Source organism: Girardinichthys multiradiatus, chromosome 5, assembly GCF_021462225.1.
Source record: "Girardinichthys multiradiatus isolate DD_20200921_A chromosome 5, DD_fGirMul_XY1, whole genome shotgun sequence".
NCBI lineage: Eukaryota > Metazoa > Chordata > Actinopteri > Cyprinodontiformes > Goodeidae > Girardinichthys > Girardinichthys multiradiatus.
Window position 1 is genome coordinate 12,613,795 of NC_061798.1, and position 16,848 is coordinate 12,630,642.

The 16,848-nt window shown below is 38.6% G+C and overlaps 1 protein-coding gene across 23 annotated transcripts in view; it reads right to left on the reverse strand.

Annotated features, from left to right (window-relative positions):
- The window catches only part of ptprdb (protein tyrosine phosphatase receptor type Db), a 270,931-nt gene that overhangs the window by 41,548 nt on the left and 212,535 nt on the right, over positions 1–16,848 (reverse strand). For 8 of the 23 annotated variants that reach the window (XM_047365122.1, XM_047365119.1, XM_047365116.1 and 5 more), the window contains 11 exons: positions 15,561–15,749; positions 13,410–13,418; positions 11,215–11,232; positions 7,996–8,106; positions 5,829–5,840; positions 5,148–5,417; positions 3,976–4,085; positions 2,892–3,089; positions 584–709; positions 323–470; positions 58–206 (listed from right to left, as the gene is read on the reverse strand). In XM_047365122.1, the coding sequence (XP_047221078.1) occupies positions 58–206; positions 323–470; positions 584–709; positions 2,892–3,089; positions 3,976–4,085; positions 5,148–5,417; positions 5,829–5,840; positions 7,996–8,106; positions 11,215–11,232; positions 13,410–13,418; positions 15,561–15,749 (1,340 nt within the window). Of the gene's footprint in view, positions 1–57; positions 207–322; positions 471–583; positions 710–2,891; positions 3,090–3,975; positions 4,086–5,147; positions 5,418–5,828; positions 5,841–7,995; positions 8,107–8,769; positions 8,807–11,214; positions 11,233–13,409; positions 13,419–15,560; positions 15,750–16,848 lie in introns of those variants that run through there. The other 15 variants (XM_047365123.1, XM_047365120.1, XM_047365107.1 and 12 more) reach the window with 8 other exon arrangements.

Sequence of the window (16,848 nt, forward strand, 5' to 3'; positions counted from 1 at the left end):
TAACCACCAAGCAAACAGCCTATTCTGTCCCAATCCATCGTTTTTTTCTGTTCCTACCTCCTCCGCATCGTCAACCCTTCGATAAACCAGTTCGTATCCTGTGATTTGGCTATCTTGGCCACCCTGGGTTGAGGGGGCCACCCAGGACAACAGGATACTGGTCTCAGACTTGGCTTCGCCCTTGAAGTTTAATGGCTGGGATGGAACTAAAAAGATGAAGAAGAAAAGGAGTAATAAAAAAAATAGACTACTTCTGTGTAATGTGGCTATATTTTTCATATTGCATCTTAGTCTGATCCTTTTGTTGTTTCTCTAAGTTTACCTCCAGTCTTGGCTATAATTTGCAGATCCTGGGATAGGGGTCCATCTCCTACAGAGGTAAACGCCAACACTCGGATATAATAAGTCTTGTTAGGAGTCAGATCCTGGATGGTGATAAAATTGGTGCCTCGGACCATCTGCTTCTCCCACTGCACACATCAATGCGAAATATGCATGCTCATTTTTTCACGCTGCATATCAAGTATCAGAAATTAAAATTATTGACAAAATCGAGGGAAGCCAGGCACACAGAGCCACACACCTGGTTGACTGGCAGCATGTTGTCTGAGGTGTAGTACACCCGGTAACCCACAACCTGACCATTGGGTTCCTCTGGCTCGTCCCAGTGAATCATTGCTGTTGTAGCGCTCAGCATTCGACCTATGACCTGTTGGAAAGAAGGCTTCATCTGAGCAACTCAATGCAATAAAAAAATGTATTCTTCTTCTACCATCCTAAAACAACTCCAATCATTAGTTGTTTATTCTAATGCACGTTATAAACCTTTAAACTGTTGTTATGTTTGCATTGGACATATTAACACAGAAGCCAATAATTAATTACACAGGAAATGAAGATAGGAAGTGGTGTGCCAACAATGACCGTTCTGTGTGAAAACAGGTACTGAAAACAAAACATAAGGCTTTTCCAGACAGAGTAACCACCTACTGAAAAAATAAAGCAGTGCAAAATTCAATGAAACAGCATTCATTTTGAGTGCTATCATATCCTAAATGTTTTGAACCCACTCTAACTAACCAACTAGTATAGATTTATACTTAATGTCGGCTCTGTTTACACAAAAACAATCCATTCAAAACTGTATTATTTCCCGTTTCTGTTAACACATTTACATGATATTTTATTTACAATCTCCATTTGCATGGCAACAGTAGACGTAAAAACGGTGTAAATTTCCCCACCATGCCACTAGCTGGCGGTGTGTTTTTTTGAAATTCAACAAGAGCAAACACTTCCTGCTTACAAAACGTGGGAGAAAATTAGCACTTTGTTGATGATCCGTCCTTAGATTTAAAAGAGTCAGTAGCACAAGTTAGCACTGTGCAATCCGCCATTGTTATTATTATCTTTATCTTCTGTGGGATTTAAACAGCTGTTATGTTGTGCGCATTACTTACTACCAAATTCAGTCACACTGCGCATGAGCCAGGGCTTCCCCGTAGGAAAGATTCAATGTTTTCTGTCTACACAACAACGGAGACTGGGAATTTTTCAAACAACTATACTCTGGAAGCAGTTCTCAAATTGTGCCATTTTCAGAAAAGGCTGCCGTAAGCGAACAGTAGAAACGCAACAAATGTTTCCGCTTTCACCAGAAAATATGGGAGAGTTAAAGTGCTTTGAAAAATGTAGTTGTCCTGTTGCAAATTTCTTCTGTTTTTATAACACACTTTAATGTTTCAGATCATCAAACTAATTTTATAACAAGAAAAATCATGAATTAACTGTGATTAACCACAGTTTCTGGAGAGCTGAATTCAGTTTCACACTCAGGCCTGGTAATGCCAGACTCTAATGCATGAATCTAAGAATCACTTAAACAGAACCTGTCTGACAACATGAAGCAGGCTAAAACACCCTAAAAACAACACATCCTGCTCTGATCTAAAGAAATCCAATACCAGTTAAGAAATAAAGTTATAAAGATCTATCAGTCTGGACAGGGTTACAAAGATGTTTCTAATGTTTTGGGACTCCAGTGAAACACATTGAAAGCCAATATTCACAAATTCCATAGTGACCAGGCTGCCAAAATCACCACAGGAATGACGACTTATACAAGAGGTACAAAAAAACCCAGAACAACATCTAAGTCACAGCAGGAATCACTTGTCAATTAAACTCAGTGTTCATGATTTAACATTAAAGAACAGAATGAACAAAAATGGAATCCATGGGAAAGTCCTAAGGTGAAAACTACTGCTGAGCAACAAGAACAGAAAGATGTCTCACATTTGCCAATGACCATATTGATGATCCTCAAAACTTCTGGGAAAAATCTTTGGGATGCTGTTTTCCTTTCTGATAAGACAAATGTGGAACTTTTTTTAAGGCGTACATACTCTTACAACTGCTATCCGCATTTCAGAAAAAAGCATCATTCTAGCATTTAAATATGGTGGTGAAGGTGTGATGGTCTGATGCTGCTTTACTGCTTCTGGACCAGGATGAGTTGCAGTAATTGATGGAAAAATGTCTACCAAAAAATCCTGAAAATGTCTGGCCATCAGTTTGTGACCTTAAGCGAAAGCACACCAGGGTAACGCAGCAGGACAATGATTCAAAGCACACCAGCGACTGTGTAGCTCAAATTAAAAAATTAAATGAATGTCTTGTCTGATTAAAAAATGAGCTTGGTGTTCTGAAACATTTCAGTGTTACAAAAAAGCAAAAACAGAAGAAATCTGTAAGAGGGCAAATATTTTTCCACAGCTCTGTGGAAACGCCAATAAAGTTATCAGCTGTAGGTAAGATATTGACCACTTATAAACCTTTAACAGAACCTTACTTAATAAATCCTGAACTATCCCTTTAAGGTGTCCTCCTACCTGCCGGGGAGGAGATGAGGGGGCCTGCTCCGCTGTACGAGCCTCCACCACCTCACTGGATGGGCCCTGACCGATGGTGTTGACAGCTGCCACCCTGAAATCATAGTGGGAGTACGGGCTGAGGCCGCCAACGCTGTAGCGAGTTGTGGCAATGCCATCGATCTCTTTGTAAGGGTCGTCTGAACCTTTGGCACGATGCTGGAACAAACAAGAGACATGGAAAGGAGGGAGAGGATTCATAAATCTGTTCTTATGTATTACATACATAAACATGTAGAAATTGCATTACCACAATCCTTAGATCACTGATTCAATCCAAATCTCAGTCTACATATCTAGACGTGAGACGTGACATTTATTATTCCTACAATTAATTTCTGCTTCTGGGAAGAGAGCAGCCACATGACAGCGGATCCCATTTGAGCAAATTGAGAATTAAAACATTTATAGCCAGCTGGAGGCTCTTTTGTTTTATAGTCCTGCTTAATGATCTGTTAATAACAGTTTATGTTCATATAAAAAACAATTGATTTAGACGTCTGAAGTTCTGTGAATCACCGCTAATTATTGGCACCCCTGTTAAAGATCCAGCGAAAGGAACTGGCTCCCAATTCAAAAAATATCAGCCCAGGAAAATTGATAAATCAGAAATGTTCTGGAGGTGTGCGGAAGTATGACACGTTGGCCTTGTTTTATATTTATATTTTATATTGGTTGAATGATTTTTCTTTTACTAGTTCTGCATATTGTGTTATGTTAGGTCATAAAATAACATTAAAACTTGATTGTTTTAATGTTATTTTTAAACTTTTAAAGGATGCAGAAGGACTTATGGCCCCTGGACAGTTTACAGTGAACGCATAACAAAGCCACAAGCACCGCATCCAGCAAACTTTGGACCAAACAGAAAATGGCGCCACAATATATGCATGCTGTTTGAAACTTCTAGCAAATATTTCACAATATCTAGTCTATTATAGTTTTTTTTTTTGTAGATCTTCACCAGGGGTACCGATGATTGTGAAGAGTTCTGCAGTGTGTAAGTCCAAAACAATGCACATGTGCTTGAGTGTTTGCTGCATACCTGTATGACATAGTAGGAGACTGGTTCTGGGTTTCCAGAATCCCAGGTGAGAGTAATGCTCGTTGCAGTTCTCTCTGTCACCACAGGGATGCCAGGAGCCTTTGGCAGGGCTGCAGGGAGGTAAAATCTCATCAATCACCCATTTAAAACTAAAGCTAAAAAACAACCAAGTGATGAGACACACGCAGCATCGCAATAATAACATCCCCGTGATCTTTGAGAAGTAATACAAAATTATGAGGAAGAATTAGTGTGACCACTGGCCAAAAGACATCGGTTCATCCATACTTAATTTTATCTCAGTATAGATCCAGGTGTTCTGTGAAGGCCTCAGAGGTTTGTTAGAGAACATTAGAGAACAAACAGCATCATGAGGACCAAGGAACACAGCAGACAATTCAGTGAGGAAGTTGTGGAGAAGTTTAAAGCAGGGTTAGGTTATAAAATAATATGCCTGTTTTGAACATCTTACGGAGCTCTGTTTAGTCCATCATCCAAAAATGGAGCATGACACCACTTTAAATCCACCAAGACATGTCTAACATGACAGACTGAGCAAGGACAGCATTAAGCAGAGAAGTAGCCGTAACCTCCACGATAAGTCTGGAGAAGCTGCACAGTTCAGAGGGGAGAATCTATTGATGGGACCATTATTAGTTGAGCACTCCACAAATCTAGCCTTCAAGAAGCAGGGGTAAGAAGAAAGCTGTTGTCAAAAGAAGTGCTGTTTGCAGTTTGCGACATGCCATGTAGGAGATTCACCAAACGTTAAAAACGAGTTTTTTGGCTCAGCTTTGAAAAATTAACACTGCACATGACCCTAAACACAACATCACATGGTGGCAGTATCATGCTGTGGGGATGCAGTAAATACACTAAAGGTCGTAACAAAATGTATTAACTTTTAAAGGGCTATTAAAGCTTTTACAAAGGATTACTACACTATTCATTATTTGGATAATTTACTTTCTTGCATACCTCAAACCTGAAAATCAAAAGAAAAGATTTCTGTTTCCTTTTTTCATTCAGTCTACCACGGAAGCACTTTAAATCTGCAGTAAAAGACGTGTTGGTTCTCACTTTCAAATATGCAAAGCTTTTTAAATAAAGTTACAGAATCAGAAACTCATCATTACTTCTTCTCTCCATCCTGTTCCATCCACAGAACTCACCTTTCACAATAATCTGCGCCATAGCCTCAATCACGCCGAGCGTGGACATGGCAACGCAGGTGTAGTTGTTGGACTGGCGCACGTCAGTCAGCTCCAGGACGTTGCGACCGATGGGCATGTCGTCCTCGGGTGTCAGGTCTTCTGCTCCCAGCATCCACTTCACATATGGCATGGGCGAGCCAACCGCCACGCAGGTGATGTTGACGTTCCCCCCTGGCATGATTTCGCTGTCAGCCGGAGGAATAGAGAAGCGCGGGGGGACGCGACGCACTGCAGCGGATGGTGACGAAAGCAAGAGGAGGGACATGTTTAGAATTTGAAGATTTTGCAGAAAGGAGGAAAACAATCAGGTTCTAAACAAAGTTTTAACTGGCTTTAGATTAAACTGCAAGCATACAGAAAAGACATCATTGGTGGGGTTCATGTAATATGAAAATATTTTATTAATGCCAATGAAAGTGCACACTGTTAAATGTTTAATAAACTGCAAAAAAAAAAAGCATAAAGAAGTCACAGCAAATGTATATGCACACAGGGGGAAAAGAAAATGCTTTTTTTTTTTTTTTAAATAACAGGTTTGAACCTCTAATACAGCCTTTAAAACAGTCAGAGCACACATACACTAATGGACATTTTAAAGAGAAAAAAAAAAGAGAGCCACACAGTCATTAGTGTACCAACCTTCTCGCAGCTCTGCAGATGGAGGCAGGACAAAGCACAGCAGGGGAGGTAGAAAAGAAAGGAAAACAGGAAATATCAGACAAGACAGCAAGAGAAAACAAGTTACGAATAGAAGACAAGAGAAAGTACAAGAGAACGAGGAAGAAATGCGGAGGATAAAAAAAGAAAACATAAACAGAGCCATATATTGGGCGCTTGATGTTGGTGAAAAGCCTTCCAGTTTAAAGCAGACTTCCCTGCCAGCTGTCTCCACAGACCGCCTGTCAAACACTCGCTGAGCACCGCTGCAAGATTTTACCAGCCCTGCAAGCACTGTTAGACACACATCACTGACTCCGCTCTGTTTCTCTGCTCTTTGTTATACAGTATACATAGCATCTGACATAGCTGCACGTGTGCTCCGCAATTGCATGTGTGCGCTTTTTTTATTTAGCGAGGAGCAATTCTAGATTTGGGAATGGAAGCCACACTATCTAAATGCCCCCTCTTTGTTTTTTTTATTTTAGCCTGAGTGGGCAGACAAAAGAGCAGAAAGCCCCAGCAATAAAATTGTCTCCAAGATTCAAACATTTGGCAGGTGCACGTGTGAGCGTGTTGACGGAGGAGGGAGGCTGACAGCGCCTGAGGAAGTGAGACGCCTGTCAGATTTGGGGAAGACACACAAGTCCTAACTGGACAATGATTCAGATTTTCTTCAGAGGTCTAAAGGCTAAAAAGGCAGAGGCAGGGGGAGACTAATGACTTGAAAGAAAAGTGAGCCCAGCTGCTGCTTTAGCTAGGTCTGTTTATGAGTAAAAGGCTAAAGCTAATCCAAATTCTGCAGGTAACAGCATCAGATCACATTAATATGCAGTGCCTTGCAAAGGTATGCATACCCTATGTTACAACCACAAACTTTAATGTGTTTTATTGGAATTTTATGTGAAAGACCCACACAAAGTAGTAAAAATCCGAAAAGTGTGGCATGCATTTGTGTTCTGCTCCTCTGAGCGGTTCGTAGAATCCAGTCTTATGGGTATGTCTCCACATCATTTTCATATCTAGAGAATTTTTTGCCAAGCTTAAGCTCCGTCTGATTGGATGGAAAGTATTTGTGAACTAAAGTTTTTAAGTCGTGCCACAGATTTTCAGATGGATTAAGGTTTGGGCTTTTACTGGGCCATTCTAACACATGAATATACTTTGATTTATATAATTCCGTTGTAGCTCTGGCTATATGTTCAAGGTTGTTTTCCTGCTGGAGGGTGAGCCTTGGCCCCAGCCTCAAGACCTACTGGGTTTTCTTCCAGGATTACCTTATATTTAACTAAATTTATTTTCCTATCAGCTCTGATTCCCAGAAAATTATGCTGTCACCACCAAGTTTCACAGAGGAGATGAGGTATTAGGTTGTTAATGTTAGTTTCCTTCCACACAAATGTGAATTTTGGTCTCGTCTTCCCAGAGAACCTTCCTTCACAGGTTTTCTGGTTTCTCTAAATGTTTTATGGAACATTTTAAACCTGACTTTTGTTTAAATGGCTTTCTGCTTGCAGCTTTTTCCACAAAGGCAACTGCTGGTTGCAGCCAAGCAGAATGGTTTAAAAAGTGCTGTGTAATATGGTCAAAGCTTGAGATATTGTTTTATAACCTCACCCTGAAATAAACTTTTCCACAACTTTCTCCCTGACCTGTCCGCTGTGCTCCTTGGTCTGCATGATGCTGTCCGTTCATTAATGTTATCTAACTAACCTCTGAAGCCCTTACAGAACAGATCTGTTTAAATACTAAGATTAAATTCCTCACAAGTGGACACTCTTTACTATTTCGTGACTTCTGAAGACAATAGTTGCACTGGATTTTATTTAGGGGCATCAAAGTACAGGGGGCTGAACCCATAGACATGCATGTGCACCACACTTTTCAGATTTTTATTTGTGAAAAAAAGTAAACCCGTGTGTCATTTTCCTCTTTCCTAACAATTACACACCCCTTTGCCTTGGCCTACCACATAAGATAGCAAGAAAATACATGAAAATGTGTGGCTGTAATGTAAAAATATGTTCAACGCATAAAAATGCTTTAGCAGGGCACTGTACTGGTCTTCCTCAAATGTCTACCTTTTTTCCCAATAGATATTTTTTAAATATTCTGTGGTGAGCAGAAGCAGGTGATGGCTTTGACTTACCTCTGACATACAGGTTTGCTGGGGTGGAATAGCGTGTCCCATCACTGTTGGTGGCAACACACTCATACTTTCCCTGGTCCCCTTCCTCACTCATCTCTATCTGTAGGGCACCTGGATGGATGGAGCACCAGTAAGAGGAAGAAGACAAAGAGACAGGGAGGAGTCACACAGAGAGGAGAAAAAAAAGCAGTTACAGAGCAGTGGAAGACATGTAGGAAAACTAAACATCAAAATGGTGTTTAGATCGTTGAATCCCCAGGAAAAAAATTATATTGGGGCAATTTCCGCAAAATGAGCTGCACTCTTTCGAGGAGGACCATGAAGGGAGCCATATCTGTCATTCAAACGTTTATATCACTTTCAACCAGAATCTGCCCCCCAAAAAAGTGTCACCTTGCTGATGTAGAATTGAGAACAAAAAGCCAAAATAAGGAGACACAAAGCCTACAAAAATAGAGAATGTTGTCTTCATGCAAGACAAACACACATACACAATGTTGCAAAATTTGACAAAAAAATTGTCACCAGTACGGTATTTTGAAAAAAATCTGCTGAAAATTAAGATTTAGTTATACTGTGGAGCAAATCTGTTTTCAAGGAAAACATCAGCAAATATATGGCTGTGGCAATCAGATATCCCAAAACGGATCCACCAGAGGGATCAGGAGTGTGATTGATGTCAGTTTAAAGACACACCCAGTAAGTAAGGAGGCAAAGACACTTATTGAGCTCCATCAAGGCCAACAGATAAAAAAAAACAAAAAAACGACATACGCAAAGCCTTGGGAAGGGACCGATGCTTTCTCGCTCCCTGAAAACAGAAAAACCGTCAAAAAAAGTCAACCAGAGGTTCTTTTAAAGATGTTGTGGAAAGGCAAAAAAAAGCGCCCAGAAAAAACTTTATCAAAAAGTGGTCGTTTGGGGCTTTTTCATTTTTGTAATGGAGGAGAAAGAGAGAAGGTGATGGTAAAAAGCCATGAAGACACGCCCATGTGTTTTTTTTTATGTGTGTGTGTGTGTGTGTGTGTGTGTTCGCCATCTGGACTCGTCAGGCAGAGTGAATAACAGCTGGGAGGGAAAACAAAACTGGGACGTTTGATGGGGAAAATATAGACAAGGTAGAAGTACACGGCAGGTCAAGCATGGGTCACGACTCAATAAAAAAAAAATTAACAGAAAATTGAGTCACAAAGAAAAAAAAAAAACTTAAAATAGATGGAAGAGTCCCTTTTCACCTCACAATAAGCAACAGAGAAAGAAATCCAGCTTGTAAACACTCCAAGCTTTACAGGAAACATACTGTATGTAGAAGATTTAATGATTTTTAACCCCTTCCCATTCCGGAAAATACCAATCCATATAGAGGGGTAAAACATTTGTCCTTAGTGTACAGAAAATTGACTAAGAGTCTTTAAAAATAATTTTTTTCCCCTAATCTTTAACATCTTTTGAAGTGTCATCTGGAATAAGTGCTTGGATTTTTGAACTACTGATTTCTAGGGAAGTTAATGATGTTCCTAGCATTAGAAAGACTGTATTGGTTGTTGCAGGCCTCTCAGCGTCATGTGACCTGCCCCTAAAGATGTTCTCAGACATATCCAATCAGCCCTCGGTGTAGAACAGAGAGCTGCACAAAATGCAATAATTATATGATGTTTAAAGCAAAGCGCTGCATTTCTGAAGGATAATAACCTTTTTCTTAAAATGTTTTAGCACACGGTTAACTGGAACCACAAGGAAATATGTTACTGGCAGAACTGTCGAGTCATATCAAAACAGACAATAAACATGCTAACATTAGGCTAACACTTCAGCTAACTTCTCTGCATAAAAACATCCCCAGCAGGAGCAAGATGGGATTTTTGTTAACTGTACGTGTTGAGTCAGTTATAAATATGTTTAGAAACAAATGATAACGTTATGGACGTTTCATGTTTTCAGACATTTTAGAACATTATAGTAGCATCCAAACCTAGTTAACCCTGTGTGGGAAAAGCATATAAGGGATGTCCAGCAAAAACTCCAAATGAGATAAAACATCTGTCTTTATCAAGGAAAACAGTCATATTAAAATGACTGTAGCATCATGAATATCACTGGTGAGTAGGTTAGTGTAATACTAATGAAATGTAGGGTGTTATTTCTCTGTGATTTAAATTTAAAGTTGTCAAGCTTATACCTGTCAATAATCTTGTTAACCTTAATGTAGTATAACACTGTATTGGCAAATCTGTATCTTGAAATATACAAATTGATGTCCCTTCAAATTTCCGTTTTGTTTCCATTTTTAGCAGATGCCTTTATATACTGACAATGACAACAGAACAACCTTAGAAGAGCTCCAGAAATTATTGACATCTAGTAAAATCTAGTGATTATTCATAGTGAGGACATGATTAACGGGCAGATTAACGGTGAAGAAATGCTACTGTGTGGTCCTGAGGTTGGAAGTCAAACTTTGGATGGCTGCATCGAGGAAGAATAGGCCACGTTAATGAGACTCTACGCTGTGCCCTAATGATTTAACATTTTTGCAAACTAATTAACTACAAACAAAATCCAAACACTACCTTTTTGTTTACTAATGGCCTGAAGCTGCTGGACATTGAAAAACTCATGTATTACCTGCATATATTCATGCGCAGCATTTTAGTACTTTCCTCATGAGTATTTCAAAAGCTTAGGTGCCTCTTAAGAGTTTTTTGTTTTGATTGTAATTACCTTTAGTTATATCCTATTTTACCATACGGTAAAGTCCTATATATCAAAAGAATAACAAAACTTCCCGACCGTACAGTACGACTCATACACACAGCAGGGTTTGCGTAGAAAACGGTGTGCAGGTGACGGTCGGAATGGTAAGGGGTTTTAAACTGATGAATGCAGAGGAAAAACATAATGGAAGTGATGAACGTGTCTGTTATAGAGTGAACGCTGAGGCTGAGATGTGGAAATATGAGAAGAGGATGACAGATGACAAAAGAGTAGGTGACAGTTATAGCCTTAATGATGTTATTTATTGCTCAACTCCAATTCCTCCTCTTGTACCTCTTGCAGATCTGAAGCCGTTTGGTGAGTTTTATCAATAGGGCAGAGTATGTAAAACCCACATTCACGAACCCACCAAGTACTGCTATTCAGATCTGCAAGACAAGTAGGAAGCAGGGGTTGCAAAGTATTTAGGCCACTGTGTCATGTTGGTCCTCCCAGCAGTCTTACCTCGTATGGGCGTGCCACCTGAGTGGGCAATGAATGCACGAGATTAGAGAAGGAGAAGAAGAAGAAAATGTTAGTAACACAAAAAGGTAGACAGGGAAAAGGGAGGAGGGGACTTTGGGGTTGGGGGGGGGGGGGGGGGTAACTTGTTAGAGAAGAAAAATCAAATTAGAGAAGAAGACTTAAAATACTGATCCATAGTGAGAGAAAGTGGAGGCATAAAAGAAAGAATACGACAGAATAAATAAAGACAGAATAAGCCTGAGAAGAGAAAAGCAGATTTCAGACAGAGTGAGAGACAGTGTCAGTGCTACAAGGGTATTGGTTACTGATGGGTTTCATTGATCTAAAGCGGGCACATGTGGCTCTAAGAGTAGGAAGTATTCTCTAAGAAGCTGGCCCTGGGTTTTAAACCGCTCCTGTCAAACATGTCAATACAAATCAGATTTAAACATAAAAGCCACAAAATAAATAAATATCTGTACAGTAACATCAGAAAAAAATCCACTCTCCAATAATTATACTGAGTAGTGTTCCAACATTTTTAGTTTTGGATGTTTTTTATACAGTGTGTTTTAGATGTAGATGTGTTTCCTGTGATTAAAAAAGTGCACTTTTTGACTATTAAACTGACATTTTTATTTCTCTCATAGCCCAAACTAAATTACTGTTCATAATTTACTATTCAGTCTACTGCAAATTAGATTATACTGTATGTACAGAAATATATTATAGACTATATATTTATTTTCTAGATTTTTCTACAAAATTAGTTAAATAGACTGCAATAAATAATCTTAGATTAAAAATGCATAACTTCGTTATGGAATGGATTTTTTTCACCAGGCTAACATTTATTCTTTCACCCTGCTTTCTGTGTGTCGATACACCGAAATAACTATCAATAGATATGTCATCAGAGTTATAATGACATATGGAGTTATTAAGATATTCATAATATTTCTGTACTTCAATTTTATAATATTATAACATTATTTTGGTAGTTGTAGTAATAGTGTCAGTTTTATCAATTTTAAGTTAAAGTAATAAGATGTTTATCATATTTTTGTCCTAAATTTGAATTTTACCATAGTAATACGATAAAACCATGGTCTTTTTGCCCAAGTTTATTATACCATATTATTCTTTGATCAACCCATGTTGAGATATAAAAGCTTTTTTTTCTTTTTTACCACCTGTATCTGTAGGCAGGTTCTCTTTGGACAGCCACTAACCTGACTAACATGGCAAACAAAGCTTTAGGTCCATGTTTAGTCCAAAAGCCAGTTATCGTTTGATAAGATTCAGTAATAACATGGCATATTGGTCTATTCCCATTCAAGAAAATATGGAGACCTGTGTTATTTAAAAAAAAACTGGATATGAAAGCTGAAAATATTGCACCTTTACTTCAAAATGACTAAACATTTTTTGAAAACTAAAGAGAATTGAAAAGTGGATTTTCTCTTCACTAAAATTTGTTAGGGTAGTTCATCTATGATAAAAAAACAAAACAAAAAAACAAAACAAAACTAAGCATATCCATACCCTGACTAAACTAACTTCACAAAACTGAAATCTGACCAGGCCTAGTTGTATATGCATCCTACACGCTACAGTAAATGTCTAGTAGTCTGAAAACCTGGCCACCATGGATTGATTTTTTTTTTCTGGCTCCAACACTGGCATACCTATCTGCTGTCTGGCTTATTGACTGGTAACTCTATACAACAGAGCGGAAAGATTAAGTGGGTGAGTGGATAAAAGAGTGAGTGACTGAGTGAGGGAAAGAATAATTGAATTAGTGAACACGTGGAAAAGTAAATAGGTGAGTGTGAGGAGAAAGTTGTACAGTAGTTCTTTGGGTGTGGAAAAGCTGCAGGTGCAAAGGTGAAGGGTGGGACTCAGCTACATCTAAGTGGACAAAGATAAGTGTCTGTATGCACAAGTTCCTATATATGTATACAATATGTTCTTACCTTCTATACTTGTATAGAGATACTCTAAGTGTGTGTATGCACCTCTGAGCTTCTTGTTTTAAAAGTGTGTGACTGTTAGTAAAATGCATGCCATGCATTTTAATAACACTGCAGTAAGTGTAATAAAGGTGAGCAGCAACAGTGATAGTAGCAACATTAGTGAGCAGTAAATAGAAAAGTGGGCAGTGAGGGTGTGGGCCTCGATACAGAAGCACTTACCAAAGGACTCTGTGGTTAAAAAGATACAAAGAGAAAAGAACAGCATAGAAAGGGCATTATAATGGGACCATTGTTTACAAAGATGTCTTGACTTAGATGAAACACCCTGAAAAAGTATTGGAACTCGACAGAACTTCACTACAAACAACTTTATGGTAAAAGGAATAATGAAACCCTTAGTAGCTATTTAGTAATGATAACATATAAGAGATTAATCTAACACATCTGTTTAACATTTAACATTATTAACAATATGCAGTGCTTTGCAAAAATCCTTCATACCCCTTGAACCTTTTCACATTTTGTCCTAATAAAACTGCAAGCCTATGTAATTTATTGAATTTAATGTGCCAGACAGGACAAGACAGAGAATAGTTGTAAGGTACAAAGACAACAAATACATGGATTTCAAAATTCCACCCCCTTAGTATCTACTTTACTGAATCACCATTCACTGCAATTAGAGCTTTTAGTTTATTTTGGTGTGTTTCTACTAGCTTTAAACATTGAAAGTCAGAGTTTTCTGCCTATTCGTCTTTGCAAAATAACTGACCCTTGATTTTATTGAAACCACTTCATTGTAGCTCTGGTTGTATTTTCAGGGACTTTATCCAGCAGGGAATTTAAACTCCACTGTGACTGACTTCCCTTTAAAGGTGCATTGGTAAGAGAACTTTAATTCTGTTTACTGCATGCAAATTTCTCACTTAAGTAAAGAAACTCTTTTCAGTAAGTATGTAAGAGGTCAGAAGAATGTTTTTCTTCATGCCCTCATATTTTAGTTGACTAAATTTAGTTGAATAAAATAATGTAAAATGACTTCAGATGAATAAATGATGACTAAAAGTAAGATAAAATGTGCTGCCAAAACTCAAACTGATGCTGATATTAAATTACACACAGGTGGACATTATTTACTAAATGGGTAACCTTTGGTGGCACTGGATATTTTCTGAATTTTCTTTTAGAATCGAGGGTTCAGAATAAATCACACACCAATCTTTTCAGAGTTTTGAAACTCTAAATAAATGACAACTATTTGTCATTTTCCTCTCACTTCACAGTTATGTGCTGCTTTATGTTAGTCTATCACATAAATTGCCAATACAATATATTGAAGTTTGTGATTGTATCACATGAAAATGAAATCAACTTCAAGGGGTAGGAAAAGATTTGCATGGCACTGACAATAAGCTTAATGATTAATATTATGATAATATTAAACAGGGACAGAAACAAAGATGTTGGTTTCCATAATAAAGCCAGAAATGTGGCCCTCTCTTTACAAGATAATAACTTTTGGGTAAAGAGCTGGCCCCTGGAGGCAAGAGGGAGAACTAAAGAGGAATGGGCTGTGGGATTTTACACACTACTGTGGCTATCGAATACAATAGATATAGCACAATAGCAAATAACTTGCTTGACTGCAGTCAATTTCCATAAAAAAATATTGGATGAGTTTAGCACAGATTTCCCTAAATTACATGAGTAATGTTTCAGGAAGTCAATTTCACTTTAATGAGAGGCATACTTTGCAAGACATTACGAAAAACAAAGAAACAAAGAAAAACTACAGACTGAGTCTTTAGTCACAGCAGTGGGATATATAAAATGAGGCTATTCCTTCATGTACATGCCACCATCACTTGGTTGTGCTGTGAACGCTGACAGGAGGAAACTTTGTTCAAGTTTGATGAGAGATCTGTAGCCTGCTGCTGCTTCTTGGAGACAATTTAGGAGTTTGATTGGTTAAGGAGCAAACCTTTTGTGATGGGGATTTGTACAGCAAGTCCTCAGAGAGTTTGGAAAAAAGTTTGAAGTTCATTTTTAAAAGGTTTGAGCAGTTTCCAGGGGTTTGTGACCATACACAGCCAGCTCATAATACGGCAGCGGCAGAGGAAGGCATCTGAAAAACACAGCCAGATACTGCAGCAGGAGGAGGGTGGAAGCATTGTAAGAAAATGGTTAAATATGAGTAAGAACATAAAGGAACTCTGTTGGAGCTGGAATTAAGAAAACGGTTCAAGGACAAACCAGATTTAGGGGTGGGAGGGGAGATAAAATAACTTTGGGAGAGACAAGTCTACAGGTAGACATAAAAGCGGGGCTTCAAGGGAGGGAATACAATAAGGGGGTAAACTGGGTGGTTACCTGAGCGGAGCTGCTTGATACGACCATTATTATTGGACGTGTTGACTGGCAGGAAATCCTTGAACCAGGTAATTTCTGGGTCAGGGTTGCCGCTCGCAGCACAGAGCATAGTGGCAGTCCGTGAACGTTCCACCACTTTTAGCTGGGGACCCATATCAATGGTGGGAAACCCTGAGGGCAGTTGGTCCTCTGGAAAAGAGTAAATACACAAGTCATACATAGAACCGGATATAACACCTCAGCGATATCCAAACTTTTTCCCTGACACATCGGTGGTCATACTTTACAGATTCATGGAAAGTACCTGACAAGTTTGGGTTAAGTGTCTGGTAAATTCCTGATGTGCCTTTTAAGTCCTGGAAAAAGTTCGGGGAAAGTAGTTGGTATATTCCAGAAAGTTTGGAACAACAGATTGGAAACATTGGCAACAAATTCTACTATAGACATGTCCTGTCAACTTTAAAACAAGAAACTGAGGCGGAGGTGGATGATGGTTCATTCAACAGATGTCTGGGTAAATGTGATCGGATGAGTCTTGATTTCTGCTGTTACATCAGATGAAAGGGGTTAGAATTTATACACATTTCAATACCTCCCACCCTGTATCCTGTAACAATCTATCCTGGCAGAAATGTGAAATAGTGTGTGGGATATATTTATAGGGTACTTTGGGTCCCTTAGTACAAACTAAGCATAATTTAAAACCCCACACAGCCTTTTACCTAATAATGCTGACCACATTCATCACTCTGTGACCTCATTATACTATCTTTAAAAATGGTGCCTTCAGCAGGATGCTACACAAAGCTTATATCATATTAGACTGATCTCATGAAAATAAGAATGAGCTTACTTTACTGAAGTGGCTCTGCAATGACCAAATCCCAATCAATTAAAGTCTGGCCACTACTTAGGAGTACCAGATTTCTCCTGGATAAGCATAGACAAGTTAAAGGTATTACAGTATAGCAAGGTAGTAAAATACAGTTTCAAAAACAATTTGAAACCAAATGACAGACTTGGGGTAGGCCAAATCCTAATGAGATAAAAGTTTTATATAAATTAAACTGAGTGAACGTACAAAAACACAAAATTGAACAAAACATGGATGGAAAACAGGAACAATTGGCATAAAGAGAGCAAAAGCAGAATCTGACATGGAATGGAAGAAAATGAGAAGCATAAACACTGGGAGGAGAGATGAATGGAATAAAGAACCGGTCAGTCTGATTAGCTGAATGCATGACAGTTTGGAACAATCATCAACTGAGAGTAAATGAGGCAGATA